The sequence below is a fragment of the Cyprinus carpio genome, chromosome A16 (genome assembly GCF_018340385.1).
Source record: "Cyprinus carpio isolate SPL01 chromosome A16, ASM1834038v1, whole genome shotgun sequence".
NCBI classification, from domain to species: Eukaryota; Metazoa; Chordata; class Actinopteri; order Cypriniformes; family Cyprinidae; genus Cyprinus; species Cyprinus carpio.
Window position 1 is genome coordinate 18,125,006 of NC_056587.1, and position 14,464 is coordinate 18,139,469.

Below are 14,464 nucleotides of genomic sequence, written 5' to 3' on the forward strand. Positions count from 1 at the left end.
GCTGAAAATTCAGCTTTGCTTCACAGGAATAAATTACATTTATACATCCACTTACTGTATATATACTGCAGAATAAACAGTATTTAAAAACTGCTACCGGACGAAACATATCTATCATCATACAGCATATACCATCATGCCTCCGAGTCGTCCTCTGGTCTAATTAGGCCTTGCAATTAACCAGACTCATGGCTCACTGTGACAAGAATACATAACACAGAGTCTGATGCAAGTGTTCACAGCACTTGGGGCTTCTTTACAAAACTGCACTTCAGACATGCATCCACGGACTATTTTTTAGGTCTGTCAGTGCCAATACAATATGAAGGGTTCCCACAGAGTTTGACCAATAGAATTCCATTGCCTTATCAGTTGGTTCATGATTTTTTTAAAAATCAATGAAAATTAATTTAAAAATATTTACTCATATTTACATTATTCCAAATTTGCATGACTTTTTAATATCCATGAAATGCTAAACACAAAAAAAAACACTATTAAATCTCACTAATAAATTCTCACTATTAACTACAAATTTTGTAGTTTCATTAATAGTTAAGGTAGTTGTTAAGTTTAGGTATGTGGTAGGATTCTAGGATCTAACATATGGTCATGCACTAGAGAATAAGGCATTAATATCTGCTTTATAAGTACTAACAAACAGCCAATATGCTACAAATACACATTAACAAGCAACTAGTTAATAGTGAGAATTTGTCCCTAAACTAAAGTGTTACCAAATTTAAATCGTACTCACTCTTTTCAATATGATACAAGTGAATGAAGACTGAAAACACTGAATATCTGTAATTTTACAAATTTATGTCACACTGCAAGTGTGGAAACTATGTAAGTGTAGAAACTGCAAGCAGCTGCGGTTGATTAAATATTATTAAATATAAAGTTAATATAAAAATATATTTAGGGTCATAACCAAAATAGACAAATGCATATTCATTAGAGACCATGATCATTATATGACCAGAGGAACCATGAATATGTCAGCAGAGTCTGAGCAAACAAAACCAGAGCAACAATGCAGCAATAAACTTTAGCATACCAAATGCTTCTGCATGTATTGTAAAACCAGGATATGAACTCCTAACCCTCCCTTACAAACGTCCAACAGTCAAATGCAATGCAAATGCACAGGAGGGCAGCTGACACGTAAAAACTCTCTTAATAATAACTCACTGTAAGTACTGCAGCCATATGCCTCTCCAACAATAACTACCGACCAACAACAATTCCGTTTCATTACCAAACCATCATGAAAAACTTATAAAAAAAAAAAAAAAGTTACTACCTGCAGTGTGTGTTTCATGTGCGTTCTCCAGAGGCGTTTCTGCATCAGAGTAGTCTTTAAACTGAACTTCTCTTACGGGAACAGGCCAGATTTTACCAGCTATCGCGTCTCTGAACGACTGAATATAATCCATCTTCAGATCTTCCCCAAAGCATAAACATTAAAAAGCAATAAAAACAACGCAATAACGCCGAGTTTTCCCCCGGGGGAGACCGTAAAACACGCGAGCAGAAGCAGGAACTGAAACTGACAGCAGCTGCTGAACTTTTTGGTCGTTTGTCGCGCTACATGATCTACGCAAGCGACGCGACGCGACCAAAACGCTCTCTTCTCTACACTGCAAGTGATGGAATGCTGACATAAACAAAGAGTGTGATTGGTCAACGGGCTGCGACGTCAGGATTATACGTCGCGTCGCGTCGGTAGCCGTGTACAGTGAAACACCTGAGGGGGAAAATTTATGAAACATTTGTTTGAAATGTAATGCACTGCTTGAAGTAAATGCCAAATGAATGTTTATGGGCAGTTATATTTACTGGCTAGTTTTGTGTTTGTAAAATTCTGCCTCAGACACTTTTAAATCATGGTTACACAAAACACACCAGCAAACACTGCTATCACATGATCGCCCAAATAACAGTAAACCTTGAATTCAGAGGGGGTAAATTAGGCAAACACGCTGTAATTGTGCAGAGAGTCTCAATTATATTTTAACTTGATGAAAACAGCTTGCAGGGAAAGCGATCAGCAGCTCTCCACCTCCCCAACGACATCTATACAGCTCATCTGATCCACTGCTAATTGCAAAGATTGTTCAGTGTCTTTTTATTTCGTCAAGTTAATAACATCCCAAGGGGTGACAAATGAAATGGGCCTCTCAGGCCAAATTTACACAGATCCCAAAATCCCCCCAAAAGTTCATGAGTGAAACTCCCTCTGCTGGACAGACATAATATTGTACACTCATAGATTTGTGCCATGTCAGCTGAGTAAGCAATAAATATGACATGCATAAATTCAGCTGCTGATAAGACTTTTCATTGTTGTGGAAATAGCAGAAAGTTATCATCTGAGTAACACAGAAGCCAGATGTCCACAGTCAAAACAGCTGTGTTTAGAGGAAAACTGAGCACAATGAAGGTGCATCTGATGGATGAATTGCGGATTAAAGTCAGCATCTCCCTTCTTCCTCCTCATCCTAACCTGGTATTTTATCAGTTTTCTAATTGGTGATTTTAGTGCAGGAACTGTGGAGAAATCCACCCTATTACTATTTTCTTAGCAGTATTTATATGTTATCATAGTTTTCATTAATATTTTGAATTAGCTTTAATTTTTTATTTTATTTTAATTTATTAGTAATGTGCTTTTGTCATTTTTTATTATTTTTTTTAAATATTTCTATATAAAAATAATTCTATATATTCTTTAGCTGATTTTTTTATTTCAGTTATAGTTACTTATATTTTCCTGTGGAACTCAAATAGAAGATTATTCCATAAATAAGAAGCTTGCACAAAGCTATAGTATTGCTTCAGAATACTTGGAATATATCGCTCAAATCATATGGGCAACATTTATTGTTTTATTGCATTATTTATTGTTTTTTCAGTCCAGAAGCTAAAGCAAAATGAAATTTCAATAACAAAAACCATTTTTTTAATAAAAACAACATAAAGACAAAAACATACTAATCATTCTAATAACCAAATTATTTTCTTAAATAATGAGATGTTAAGGGCATTCCAATCCTTCTTGTGCTGGGCTCGACACAGATACAGAAACATACTATTGATTCGAGGTTCTCCACAAGCTCAGTTGTAATTAAAGAACAGTTTAATTTGATCGGCCCTATGAAAGATCCATCATTCTCATTACACAGAAGAGGAATTAAATAAGCCCTATTAGTTGAGTTAGATTAAAACAGGCTTCCCTCCCAACCAATATTTCTCTCTCCTCTCATTGCGCACAGTGATCATTGGTCACCTTCTTCTATTTCAATTTTCAGAATGGAAGAGAGTCTGGGGAAATAATAAGAAGCACAAAGAATTAGTTCATTTGTTCTCCATGAGGTATTTATAGCGATGCATCAAATGTTCCAAACCAGAACCAGGCAGGATTTTTCTAGATAGATAAACACACAAAAACATCACACCAACCAGTAACATTGTATACAATCAACCATTATCTAAAAAAACAACCAATGCATAAAAAAAACAAAAACAAATCACCAAATGCAAAAACAATTGCCTTTGATGAGTAAATTAAATGGAGTTCCTTTCCAATCTGCCCGTAACTTCATTAGGAGCTGTAACATAAGGCTTAAATTGAATTGTAAGAACGTTCTGACCCTCGCTGATGTAAGAGACGCGCAAACACATTCAAGACTCAAGCAACAGCATCTTCTGCTTTTGGCAGGGGCCTTTGTGGAATATTTTGCACATTTACTTTTTTTTCTTTCTTTTTTCTTTTTTAAAGAAATTAATACTTTTATTCAACAAGGATGTTACATTGAAAAAAGTGATAAAGACGAGATTAGAAAATACTTCTATTTCAAATAAATGCTGTTATTTTAAGCTTTTTATTCATCAAAGAATCAGAAAAAAAGTATCACAGATTTTTAAAAAATATAAAGCAACGGTTTCCAAGATCGATACTAAATCAGCATATTAGAATGATTTCTGAAGGATTATGAAGACTGGAGTAGTGATGCTGAAAATTCAGCTTCTGCATCACAGGAATACATTTTACATTACATTTTAAAATATACTGAAATAGAAAACCATTATTTTAAATTGTAATATTTCACAATAAAAAAATTCATACCTAATTATCATAAAAAAAATCAAGAATCATTAAAAATAATAAACATCAAAAACCATTAAAAATCTTACTAAAACAAAAAAAAAGAATCTAAATATTAAAATATGTAAAAATATTTAAATATTTACTTTTTTTAATAATAAATAATCTTAATTTAATCTATCTATCTATCTATCTATCTATCTATCTATCTATCTATCTATCTATCTATCTATCTATCTATCTATCTATCTATCTATCATTTTAAAAATAATGTAATTAAATGATACAAATTTATATTTTTGTTATTGTTTACATGTATTTATTATGTTTTACTATATTAGTGATAAAGAAGAGATAATATAGATGAAAATTAACTCAGCACCTGAAAATAGAGTTTTTGCCTAGTATCTCAAGAAAAATGCTATATGGAAACTTTGGTTCTGGACCAAATGAGAGCCATAATCCTTTTTCTTCAGTCAAGACGGATCTCATTACTAAACCACCACCAGAACTGGTGTCCAGACACCACACACACACACACACACACACACACACACACACACACACACACACACACACACACACACACACACATACAGAGCACGTCAACACAAGGATGAACATCTGCACATTACCCTGAGCTTCACAGTTTACAGGCCCAATTAGACAGACACAAATGGAGCAAAAACTCACTCCGGCTGGGCAGATACAGTTAATAGAGAAGGCAGCGAAGCTCTGCTGCTGTAATGAACGAGCACTAAATACAATCAGATTACGCCAGACAGACCGTCTCCCGTACGACAGCTGTATTTGTGTTAAACGATAAAATGAAATATTATTTATGACACAAAATGTGGTACAGAGGAAGGAATCATGCAGATATTATGGATGTGGATTTTTTTTTTTAGCTTATATATAGGTAAACATTTATATATAGTATTTATAGTCTAAATCTGTCAGTAAGTTAGTTGTGTATAGGTTTATACTGTTGTACTTCATTGTTGTATGTCTGTATTTATATAGCACCGTGGTCCTGTGAGGCACGACATTTCGTTCCACTGTATGTCCACACATGTAGCGGAACAACAAATAAAAACCAAATACAACAACAACAACAACATAAAAAAAAACAGCGAATGGATGTATGACGTGCAATGCCTTTGACTACACACTCATCTCCCTCCTAACAACTTTTGTATTATTCTTGACAGAAAATAAACTTCTTTTTACAATCCCAGTGCAGCTCCCTGCTGAGTATGAGAGCACTATGATAAGAGATATTATAATAGGGTCTCGGTGTAGAACTCAAAAATGGAGATTGATTAGTTTTAAAGAATCACTTCAAATAAATGTTTCAATGCAAAAAAACAACACCGTCAAAAAACAAAAAAAAACACAACAAAACAAAAAAATATATATTATATATATATATATATATAGTTTGTATAATGTTTAATACTAAATTATATATTATCCAGCATGATTTGAGAATATTTCCAAATGTAATATTGTGCAAACAAGAATATCTGAATTTGTACAAAAGGTCATATGGTTAATGTCATAAATGTACTTATTTATTAATTACAAAAATAAAAAATAACTATATCATATAATTTAATAAAATAATCTTTGGTTGGAATTTCAAACAAAAAACAAAACTTAACGTAATGTTAAAATTCAAAATAAAATAAAATAAAATAAAATAAAATAATATAAAATAAAATGTAAAAAAAAAAAAAAATAAAAAAAAAACCAACATTTAAAATCATTTTACAAAATAAAAAACTTGCTTTGATAATCTTTTGACAAGATTTTATTGTACTTTAAATGCAGTAATATCCGTTTGTCAGAAATTTGATTCCTCTGATTGAGAGGAGGAAAAAATCTAAATTTGTATTCATTTTAATCAAATGCATATATATTGAGATACATATTGAATATCACTATAAATAATATATTTTTTTAGCAATATCGCCATGCCCTACAGTTTGTTGTTGTTAAACTCGCAGAAATCACACACACCCTGAGGCACAGCATAGAGGTGGAGCACTTGGCTTTCATGCAGGTGGATAATGTGCTGCTGGTCAAAGACAAAAGTACTGCTTTCCTTCTCTGAGATGACAGCACCATCTAACAGATGATTATGCTGTCCAAACTGCACAGAAACTCATGAATATTCACAAGACAAATGCAAATGACTCAAATGTCTGGCCTTCTCAGAGAATGAATCATTTCACCAAGGCATGAATGTATAACAGTCCCTCAACTGATGCTATAAACCTCAACCAAAAACCACCTCCCCACTGATTTTGTTTAGAAAGGTCTATGAGTTTGAAAATGAGCAGTCATGAGAGGTCTGAGTCAGACCTTTCCATCAGCGTTTTTTAACGCTGTGCTATTTGACCTTTTCTGCTCAGTTGAGCTCAGTGGTTGTTCAGTCATTGCTGTGAGAAGCAGGGACTGCAATTATACAGCATTCCTCAGAAACAAGTTTGACTACATAGACGCACAAGCCAACCAAACATCAGTTAGGCTCTCACAATGGCAATCAATCAACTGCTAGACTCTTGTCACAGATCATTTTCTAGACAATCAACTGCTAGACCACTTCTCAACCTTATTTGGCCAGAAAATATCATGCTGAAACCTATTTGCAATCATAAACCATTTTTGCTCTTCTGTTTGGTAGGTCTTAATATTTACAATATATGCAAGAATGTATTATTGCTATAATAGATAATTTTATTATTATTTATTTATTATTGGAGACATTCACAGAGTTTTTTTATAATACAAGGTTCTTTATTCACTTTTATATTGGTTTAAGATAGGCCATTTCACAATTTTATATTAAAAAAAATATAAAAAAAAAATAATAATAATAATAAAATAATAATATAATAATAATACTAATTATATATATTATATCTATATATATATAGTATATATATATATATATATTATATAATATATATATATATATATATATAAATAATTGACACTGAAGACTGGAGCAATGGCTGCTGAAAAATCAGCTTTGCATCACAAGAATAAATTACTATTACATTTTAATGTATTTCAGATCAAATACTTTGTAGTGTATAGTATAAATATTTTACACCCTAGTCTATCAAAAGAATCAAAAATGCAGATAGAGTATGATTTTCTTGAATCAGTTCGTTCATTATTTTAATAAATTCGTTCACTGTATAGTGATTAGTTTGCATCATCACTCAAAAGTGTGCACTAAATCCATCTAAATTTGCTCACCAGCTGTCCTGCAAAACAATACATGATTTAAAATCAAACCACTAAGATTGAGAACCTCATCATGACAGCAAATCATTCACTACTAGACCCTCTAGTCACTGTCAGTCACACATACAGTCCCGTACAGGAAGGGGTGGCATGCATTTCCTGACAGCGTTTGTGGAGGAAAAATCCCTGTACAAAGAAAGCTATTTTTAGCGGATAAGCCTCTTGTTAAACTGAATTGTGTTCATTTTGGCATCAGGATTTTTTCCATCTCGCTCAGTTTTATTTTTTTCTGTTGTTGATATGGTTATGTCATATCTGTCCTGGTTACGTAGCACAAAGGATTTCGCTTCAGGAAATCCACAGGAGGGTTTAGAATTGTGGGACACCTGAACAACCCGCTGGGAAAAGCATTGCAACTCTGAAAAGTTGGGTTCTTGGCTCATCAACCTGGAACCAGAATACGCAGTTAGCCTGGTCATATGCATGGAATCTTAATTTGAAAAATGGTCTCTTGAAATGGTTTCTTACTTGCTCTTTCTGAAGATATACAGCAGCTCTGAGTCCTCTACTACTGTAAAAACACGTGACTGCACTGATCTGATCCACATCACAGTCCAACTGCCCACTGCATGGGGTCTGATTTAGTGTTCTGCTACTAGAGGACTGCAGCCCCCACAGACAGAAGGTTTAAAGATTAGGAAGCCCTGCAAATTCTCCATTAAGGTGGTGTCCCACTAGCTAGCTCAAAACAAATTGGCTGAAAATTTGGCTGCGTCAAAGGAGGTCTATAATACCCGGTGAAAGCTAACCATTAGCATTCCAATTCATGTCATTGGCAGTACCAACAAAAAATAGGTTATTTCAGTACAAAATACATTATATTTCAAAGTAAGCTTAATGTTTTTTTTCTTCTTCAAACTGAAAATACATTTAATTTAAACCTTATCTTAAATGCCGAATTATATTATATTATATTATATGATATCTATATTATATTATATTATATTATTATAGGTATAATATTATATTATATTATATTATATTATATTATATAGGATATTATATTCTTATAGTTCAAAGCACTGAAAGTAAACAAAAAATCTATATTTAAAATAGATGTATGGATACATTTAAAAAATATATCTGAAATCATCATCTTTGAAATTGTGAGCTGCAACAGCTGAGCAGAAAACAAGAGAAAGACCATCAGAATCGCACTTGGATTCTTACCTGACCATCAGACCATCAGCACTAGCATCTTTATCTTATTAAAACAATAAAGCCTGAGCTTCACTCTGTCAGGTGGTCAAGTAATAACCCAGCATAAAGTGAGAGGGCAACACAGAGATCAGGCTGATGTAAACAAAACACGTTCCATCTTAAGCTAACCGCTGTGTCAATAACTTCTCCTAAACTCTGCAGGGGGGATTAATTGCTTTCCCTTTCAGAAGGACATGCTCATATTTTTCATTATTATGTTAAGCTAAGACCCAACAAATAAAATATAATGGCCTAACGCCTGTCTCCTTTCATTCCTGTGCTGATTAAGAGAAAAGAAACAGACTAGTGCCTGTGATAGAGAGGATGGAGGTGGATGCTGGCGGTGAGAGGCTCAGGGTGGCAGAGGGTAATCAAGACAATGAGGCTACAATCACAAAGTAAGATGTGCCAGTGTGATTGGTACTACGAGATTTCACAGGAAAAGCAGGAGAGGAAAGACACCATATGATGACTGACTCTTCAGCTGATTTCTCCTAAAATGATCATCCACTACAATAAAATCCCACATATTAAAAAATCACATATTACAGAATATTTTTTTTTAAGCATTTGATTTAGAATTTACTGCTGAATTGTAACATATTTAGAGATCTACAGATGATGCATCATCCATTATATTATTAAATGAAATAAATGGAAACATTTTCTAATTTAGTTCTTATAACAAATTGAAAATCATGAAAAGGGGGCATTAGATAGATAAATAGATTCTAATACTAGGTAAGATGATGACAACTTTTGATGATTATTTTTTAAGTAAAGCAAAAGTCAAATATTCTATTTAAATGATTGTATTTTTGACAATAATTTAATTAGACTTTTAATTTGGCATTTACTTGTGTATAAAATAAATAAATATTGTGAAGAAATAATGAAAAACAAATGAATGAACTAATAATAAAAATAGGAACTAAATAAATAAATAATGTTAAACAAATCAACTAACAGAAACTCAGTCAGGGAAACACATTTGAATTACAATAATATAATTCAGTGAATTACACACTATATAATTGGGTCTGTATTTTTAACTAACCTAATAAAAGCAAAAAAAAAAAAAAAAAAAAAAAAAAAAGAAAGAAAGAAAAAAAGCACAATAACAACAACAGCAACAAAAGAGCTTCCTTCCCAATTCTAACAGCATCCTAATCCAAGGGTCTAACTTTACTTTTCTCCTCAAAATAAAACAATATTTGCTACCACACACATTTAAAATAACATTCACATGCATAAAATAAATTCACAGATCACTATTATCCAATGGCAAACAATGTTTACATAAATTAACATCAATACTGTTTAGATTGAATAAAACTCTACAAATATTGATGTTCATATTAAAAGACTAAGACTTTTAGACTAAGAGCATAATAATTTATCATTTTTTCTAATCAAAAGTACTCAACCCTGAAACAAAACAGATCATTAAGAATTTGAGCAAAGCTGCAGGGTCTTGTTAAGCTTGCTAAAGTTGAGTTAAAGTTTGATTTAAGCTCTTTTGGGGGAAAAAAAAAGATAAAAAGGTGAAGAAAACAATAATCTAGTAATTCAGTCTGATGTGGCCATGTACAGTAAATTCACAAGGAAACTAAAACAAATATCAGCCGTTATGAGGACTGGCAGATTTTATATTTCACAGCGAGAGGTTCCATTGATAGGATGGCAGAACAACGAGAGCGAAAACTGTTTACTCCTCATTAAAAATCGCTTTAATCAATAAAGATCGATAAAATCCATCCCTGGCCAGCTTACTGCACATGAGCTGAGCTCAGAGGAGGGACAGAGGCAGAACTCGGACTCTGATAGATAAATTGCTTAAATCAAGAGGGAGAGGCTGCTGAGAGAGAGAGAGGCACAATTATACAGCACAGTTTATAAATCCAGCAGCACCAATCCTTCTGAAGGGAATGCAGCAGTAAATTCAGCTCTGGATGCAGAACCACCTCCAGGAAAGCAAACTGTTTTCATTCCACCTCACGGCCTAATCCATGAATCTCTGGGCCTTCATCTGGAGAAATACTGTGACTGCCAATCTAGTTAGATGTAGAGAGAAGAGAGCAGGGGAGGAACTAACCAAAAGTATCATGATGCTATTAACTTAAAGGGATACTCCATCGCAAAATTAAAATTTCATCATTAATTACTTACCCCCATGTCGTTCCAAAGCCATAAAAGCTTTGTTCGTCTTCGGAACACAATTTAAGATATTTTGGATGAAAACAGGGAGGCTTGAGACTGTCCCCTAGACTGCCAAATAAATAACAGTGTCAAGATCCAGGAAAGTATCAAAAGCATCATCAGAATCTAGTCCATCTGCCATCAGTTTTTTGTACACAAAGAAAACAAAAAAAAAGAATAAATTCTACAAACAAACAAAACAAAATCTCTCCTCTGTGTCTTCAAAAACTAGCATTTTTTCCATCATGTCCAAATCAGCGTAGCGCCCCATTTTGACAAATCTGCTTGCAGTACGCAGGTTGGCTTTTTGTCTTCTGTGTCAGCCGCCAAACAAACGGACATTTTTAATCGTGATTACAAGTTTGGTTTGAATGAAAACAGCGCATTGGCGCAGCATGGCTGATACAGAAGAGTGTACACCGCCTGCGTATTGCTCAGAATCAGCTATGCTGATTTGGAGAGACACAGAGGAGAGGAATTGTTGAATAAAGTCGTTATTTTTGTTTTCTTTGTGTACAAAAAGTATTCTCGTTCGGCTTTATAACGTTACGGTTGAAATCACTGATGGCAGATGGAGTATTCTGCGACGATGCTTTTCAACTTTCCGGAACTTGACACTGTATTTATTTGCAGTCTAGGGGACAGTATCAAGACTCCCTGTTTTTATCCAAAATATCCATTAAATTTCAGTGTCCGAAGACAAAGCAAAGCTTTTACGGGTTTGGCTGAACTGCTCATGGGGGTATTTCTTGTTAATGACAATGTTTTTCATTGTGCTACTTAGATATTGGAGTAAACCTTAATACATTTTCATTTTAGGATTTTTTGATGAATAGATGAATGAAAGCGTGGGAACGCTGTGCTGCACATGAACCCCTACATTCAAACAAACCTAAAAAATCAAAAAAACATATAGAACGCTGTGCTGCACCATGTAGCTATTGTACAAAACCACGGAAATTTTTAAGAAGAAATGGAACAGCGTGGGACAAGTTTGATTAACATTTAGTCTCATATAATCAAACCATATCAACACAACAACTCACAAAAACCATATAAACAAAACTACACACAAATTTTTGGCCTTATATATAATATTACACACTTTAATGGTTGTTAATAATATTTTTTTTAATTAATGTTTCTGAAAGAAGTCTCTTATGCTTTACCAAGGCTGCATTTTTTGGACCACAAACTACAGTAAAAAACAGTAATATTGTGAAATATTATTACTCAAACTGTATCATTGTAAGGATTGCTGATTTGCTGCTCAGTAAAAAGATTCAAAAGATCAATTCACAAAACACACTAATATGCTGATTTGCTGCTCAGGAAACATTCCCATCATTGTAATAGGGGATTTTGGAAAAGCTCTAAGGAAAACATATCTGTTAGGATCAAACCTGCCGCACAAACCAGGTCCTAGGACAATATTTTTGGTGAAACCATAAGTACATTTGTGGAAGGATTTTTGGATGAAATAGAAAAGGACATGCAATGAAAATAACATGCATGGAAAAGTTTCTAACCTTACAATGGGCTAATATTCCTGTCTGAAATAACTGCCACTATAAATCTGCTGTATAATAGGGGGGGGAGGTAAAGCAAACAATTAAACCTTTAAACTGGAGATCCTATCAGTTCTAAGAGCTGTTTCTTTGTTTTCAGGAACCCATCTCTTAGAAGCCGATGTTACAAAGCAGTGACCATTCTCTCAGACATAACAAATATAAACACATATATTTAGCAATATTAGCCATTAACACGTAAAAATCGAATTGTTAGCTGTGTTGTTCTTTTTTTTTCAACAATCAGTTTTTGACCTATTGCATGTTTGTTTTGTTAACCGTTTGTTTTTTTTTCAATTTTTGATATATTTATTTCGAGCCGGTCCTCCAACCCAAATTTTTAAGGGACAGCAGACTATGGTCGTTTGTGCAAGCAGTCTGTCTTATCTCCCTATTTTTACTTAACGCAAATATCCCACCAACACGTTAAGCGTGCCTCTAGCGGGCGTACTTGAGTAATGACAGTATCGCGTTGGCTGCTTGTCACATGAAATTGACGTTAACGTCATTAACCAATCAAAACGCAAACGTTTAAGGAAAATGCAATGTGTGGTGCAAAATTAAAATTTTAAACCGTCGCTGGAAGTAATTCGACATATTAATACTAAAATCTCAGCTTATTCGTTCGAATGACCACACCTAACCCCATATTCTTTCGGAAAACCTAACCCTCACAGAAATCATGCTAAATTATGATTTGTTGAGCATATACCATTGTACGTGCACGTAACATTCTCGGGGATCGAACCCATGATAGCATGATTGCATGTCAAGGTAATAACGCAATAATGCTACCAACTGAGGCTACACTCCGAAACCAAATCAACGGTGCAAATAAAATGAGTACAAACCATTAATATGACGCGAACCTTTTGCCGATAGTTACCGCAATTAAGTAGTATACGCTCTGATTGTATTGTCTTGTTTTTCAACACGCCATTTGGACAAACGACCATAAAACGTTTTACTGTAATATATAAACAGGTTGGATTTTTCACACTGCCTGTGCTGGTCTCATGTGACGTATCTTGAACCAGCCATGCTTGCATGCTAATTTACTGTAATATATAAAGAGGTTAAGAGACATAACTCATAAAACAAAGCAGAATATACAAATTGTGGATTAGCATGCAGTATTTAAAGCAAAAAATGTCACAAACCACTCATAATCCATCTTATGCTGGTGCTAAATGCGCTGGAATAGCTATATAACTGCTATATATAAGTGCTATTCTTTTCAGTAAAACACATTATTGTAATGTGCTGGACTGACAACCGTCAGCACTATTTGTCTGGTGAAATTAAAGCAGGTGGTAAATTAAAATGTGTTTAAAAGGGATGTTAAATGCCCCAATTTTGTGAGCATTTTGTGCCATTATCTGATTTGCATAAAAGTGAAAATGGCACAAAAACAACACGATCAGCTTGTTTTTGTTTCACAGTGGGCTGATAAAAACCTATACTATAAAATGTGACAAACTGCCTGACATTAGATGCAGGAGTCACCCTAGGTCATCCACCATCACATCTGACCTTTTCAGCAAGCGGTCCTGGATCCCACTTTTCCTGTCTGATCTCTGCATGGTGCAGAAGCCCAGGCCATAGCATAAACTACGATTACTAGGTCAGATGGTTGAAACTAGGGATGTCAGTCAATTAAAAATTGTAATCTAATTAATTGCACGATGTGTCGATTAATTAATCTTATTAATCACAAATTACATTTGGCTGTTAAAATACCCCCGAAAGATTATTTAAAGTTATTTTTCTGTTAAATGAGAAAGTATTAAGCAGGCATTACAAATAGAAGCTTTAGAAAGAAATATTTTAGAAAGTAGGGCATTCAGGTTTAAGTAAATGATTACATGATTAATTTTTTTGGGGGTGAATTATCCCTTTAATTTTTTTTTAAGAATAATACTCATTCATTCATTCATTCATTCATTCATTCATTCGATTCGTTTAAACTACTGATTCATTCAGGAATGAAGTAAATGGCTCTCTTTATGAATGGGCCTTTGAATCACTGGTTCACACGATTCGTTCAAAACGCTGATTAATCCAAAAA

At 33.8% G+C, this 14,464-nt stretch overlaps 1 protein-coding gene across 4 annotated transcripts in view; it reads right to left on the bottom strand.

Moving 5' to 3' along the window:
• The window catches only part of LOC109055978 (oxidation resistance protein 1-like), a 140,553-nt gene that overhangs the window by 63,724 nt on the left and 62,365 nt on the right, over positions 1-14,464 (bottom strand). Inside the window, exon 1 of one of the 4 annotated variants that reach the window (XM_042773082.1) lies at positions 1,307-1,616. The exons of the other annotated variants lie outside the window; for them this stretch is intronic. Coding sequence (XP_042629016.1) covers positions 1,307-1,439 — 133 coding nt within the window. The 5' untranslated portion in view covers positions 1,440-1,616. Of the gene's footprint in view, positions 1-1,306; positions 1,617-14,464 lie in introns of those variants that run through there. 4 annotated transcript variants of the gene reach the window in all.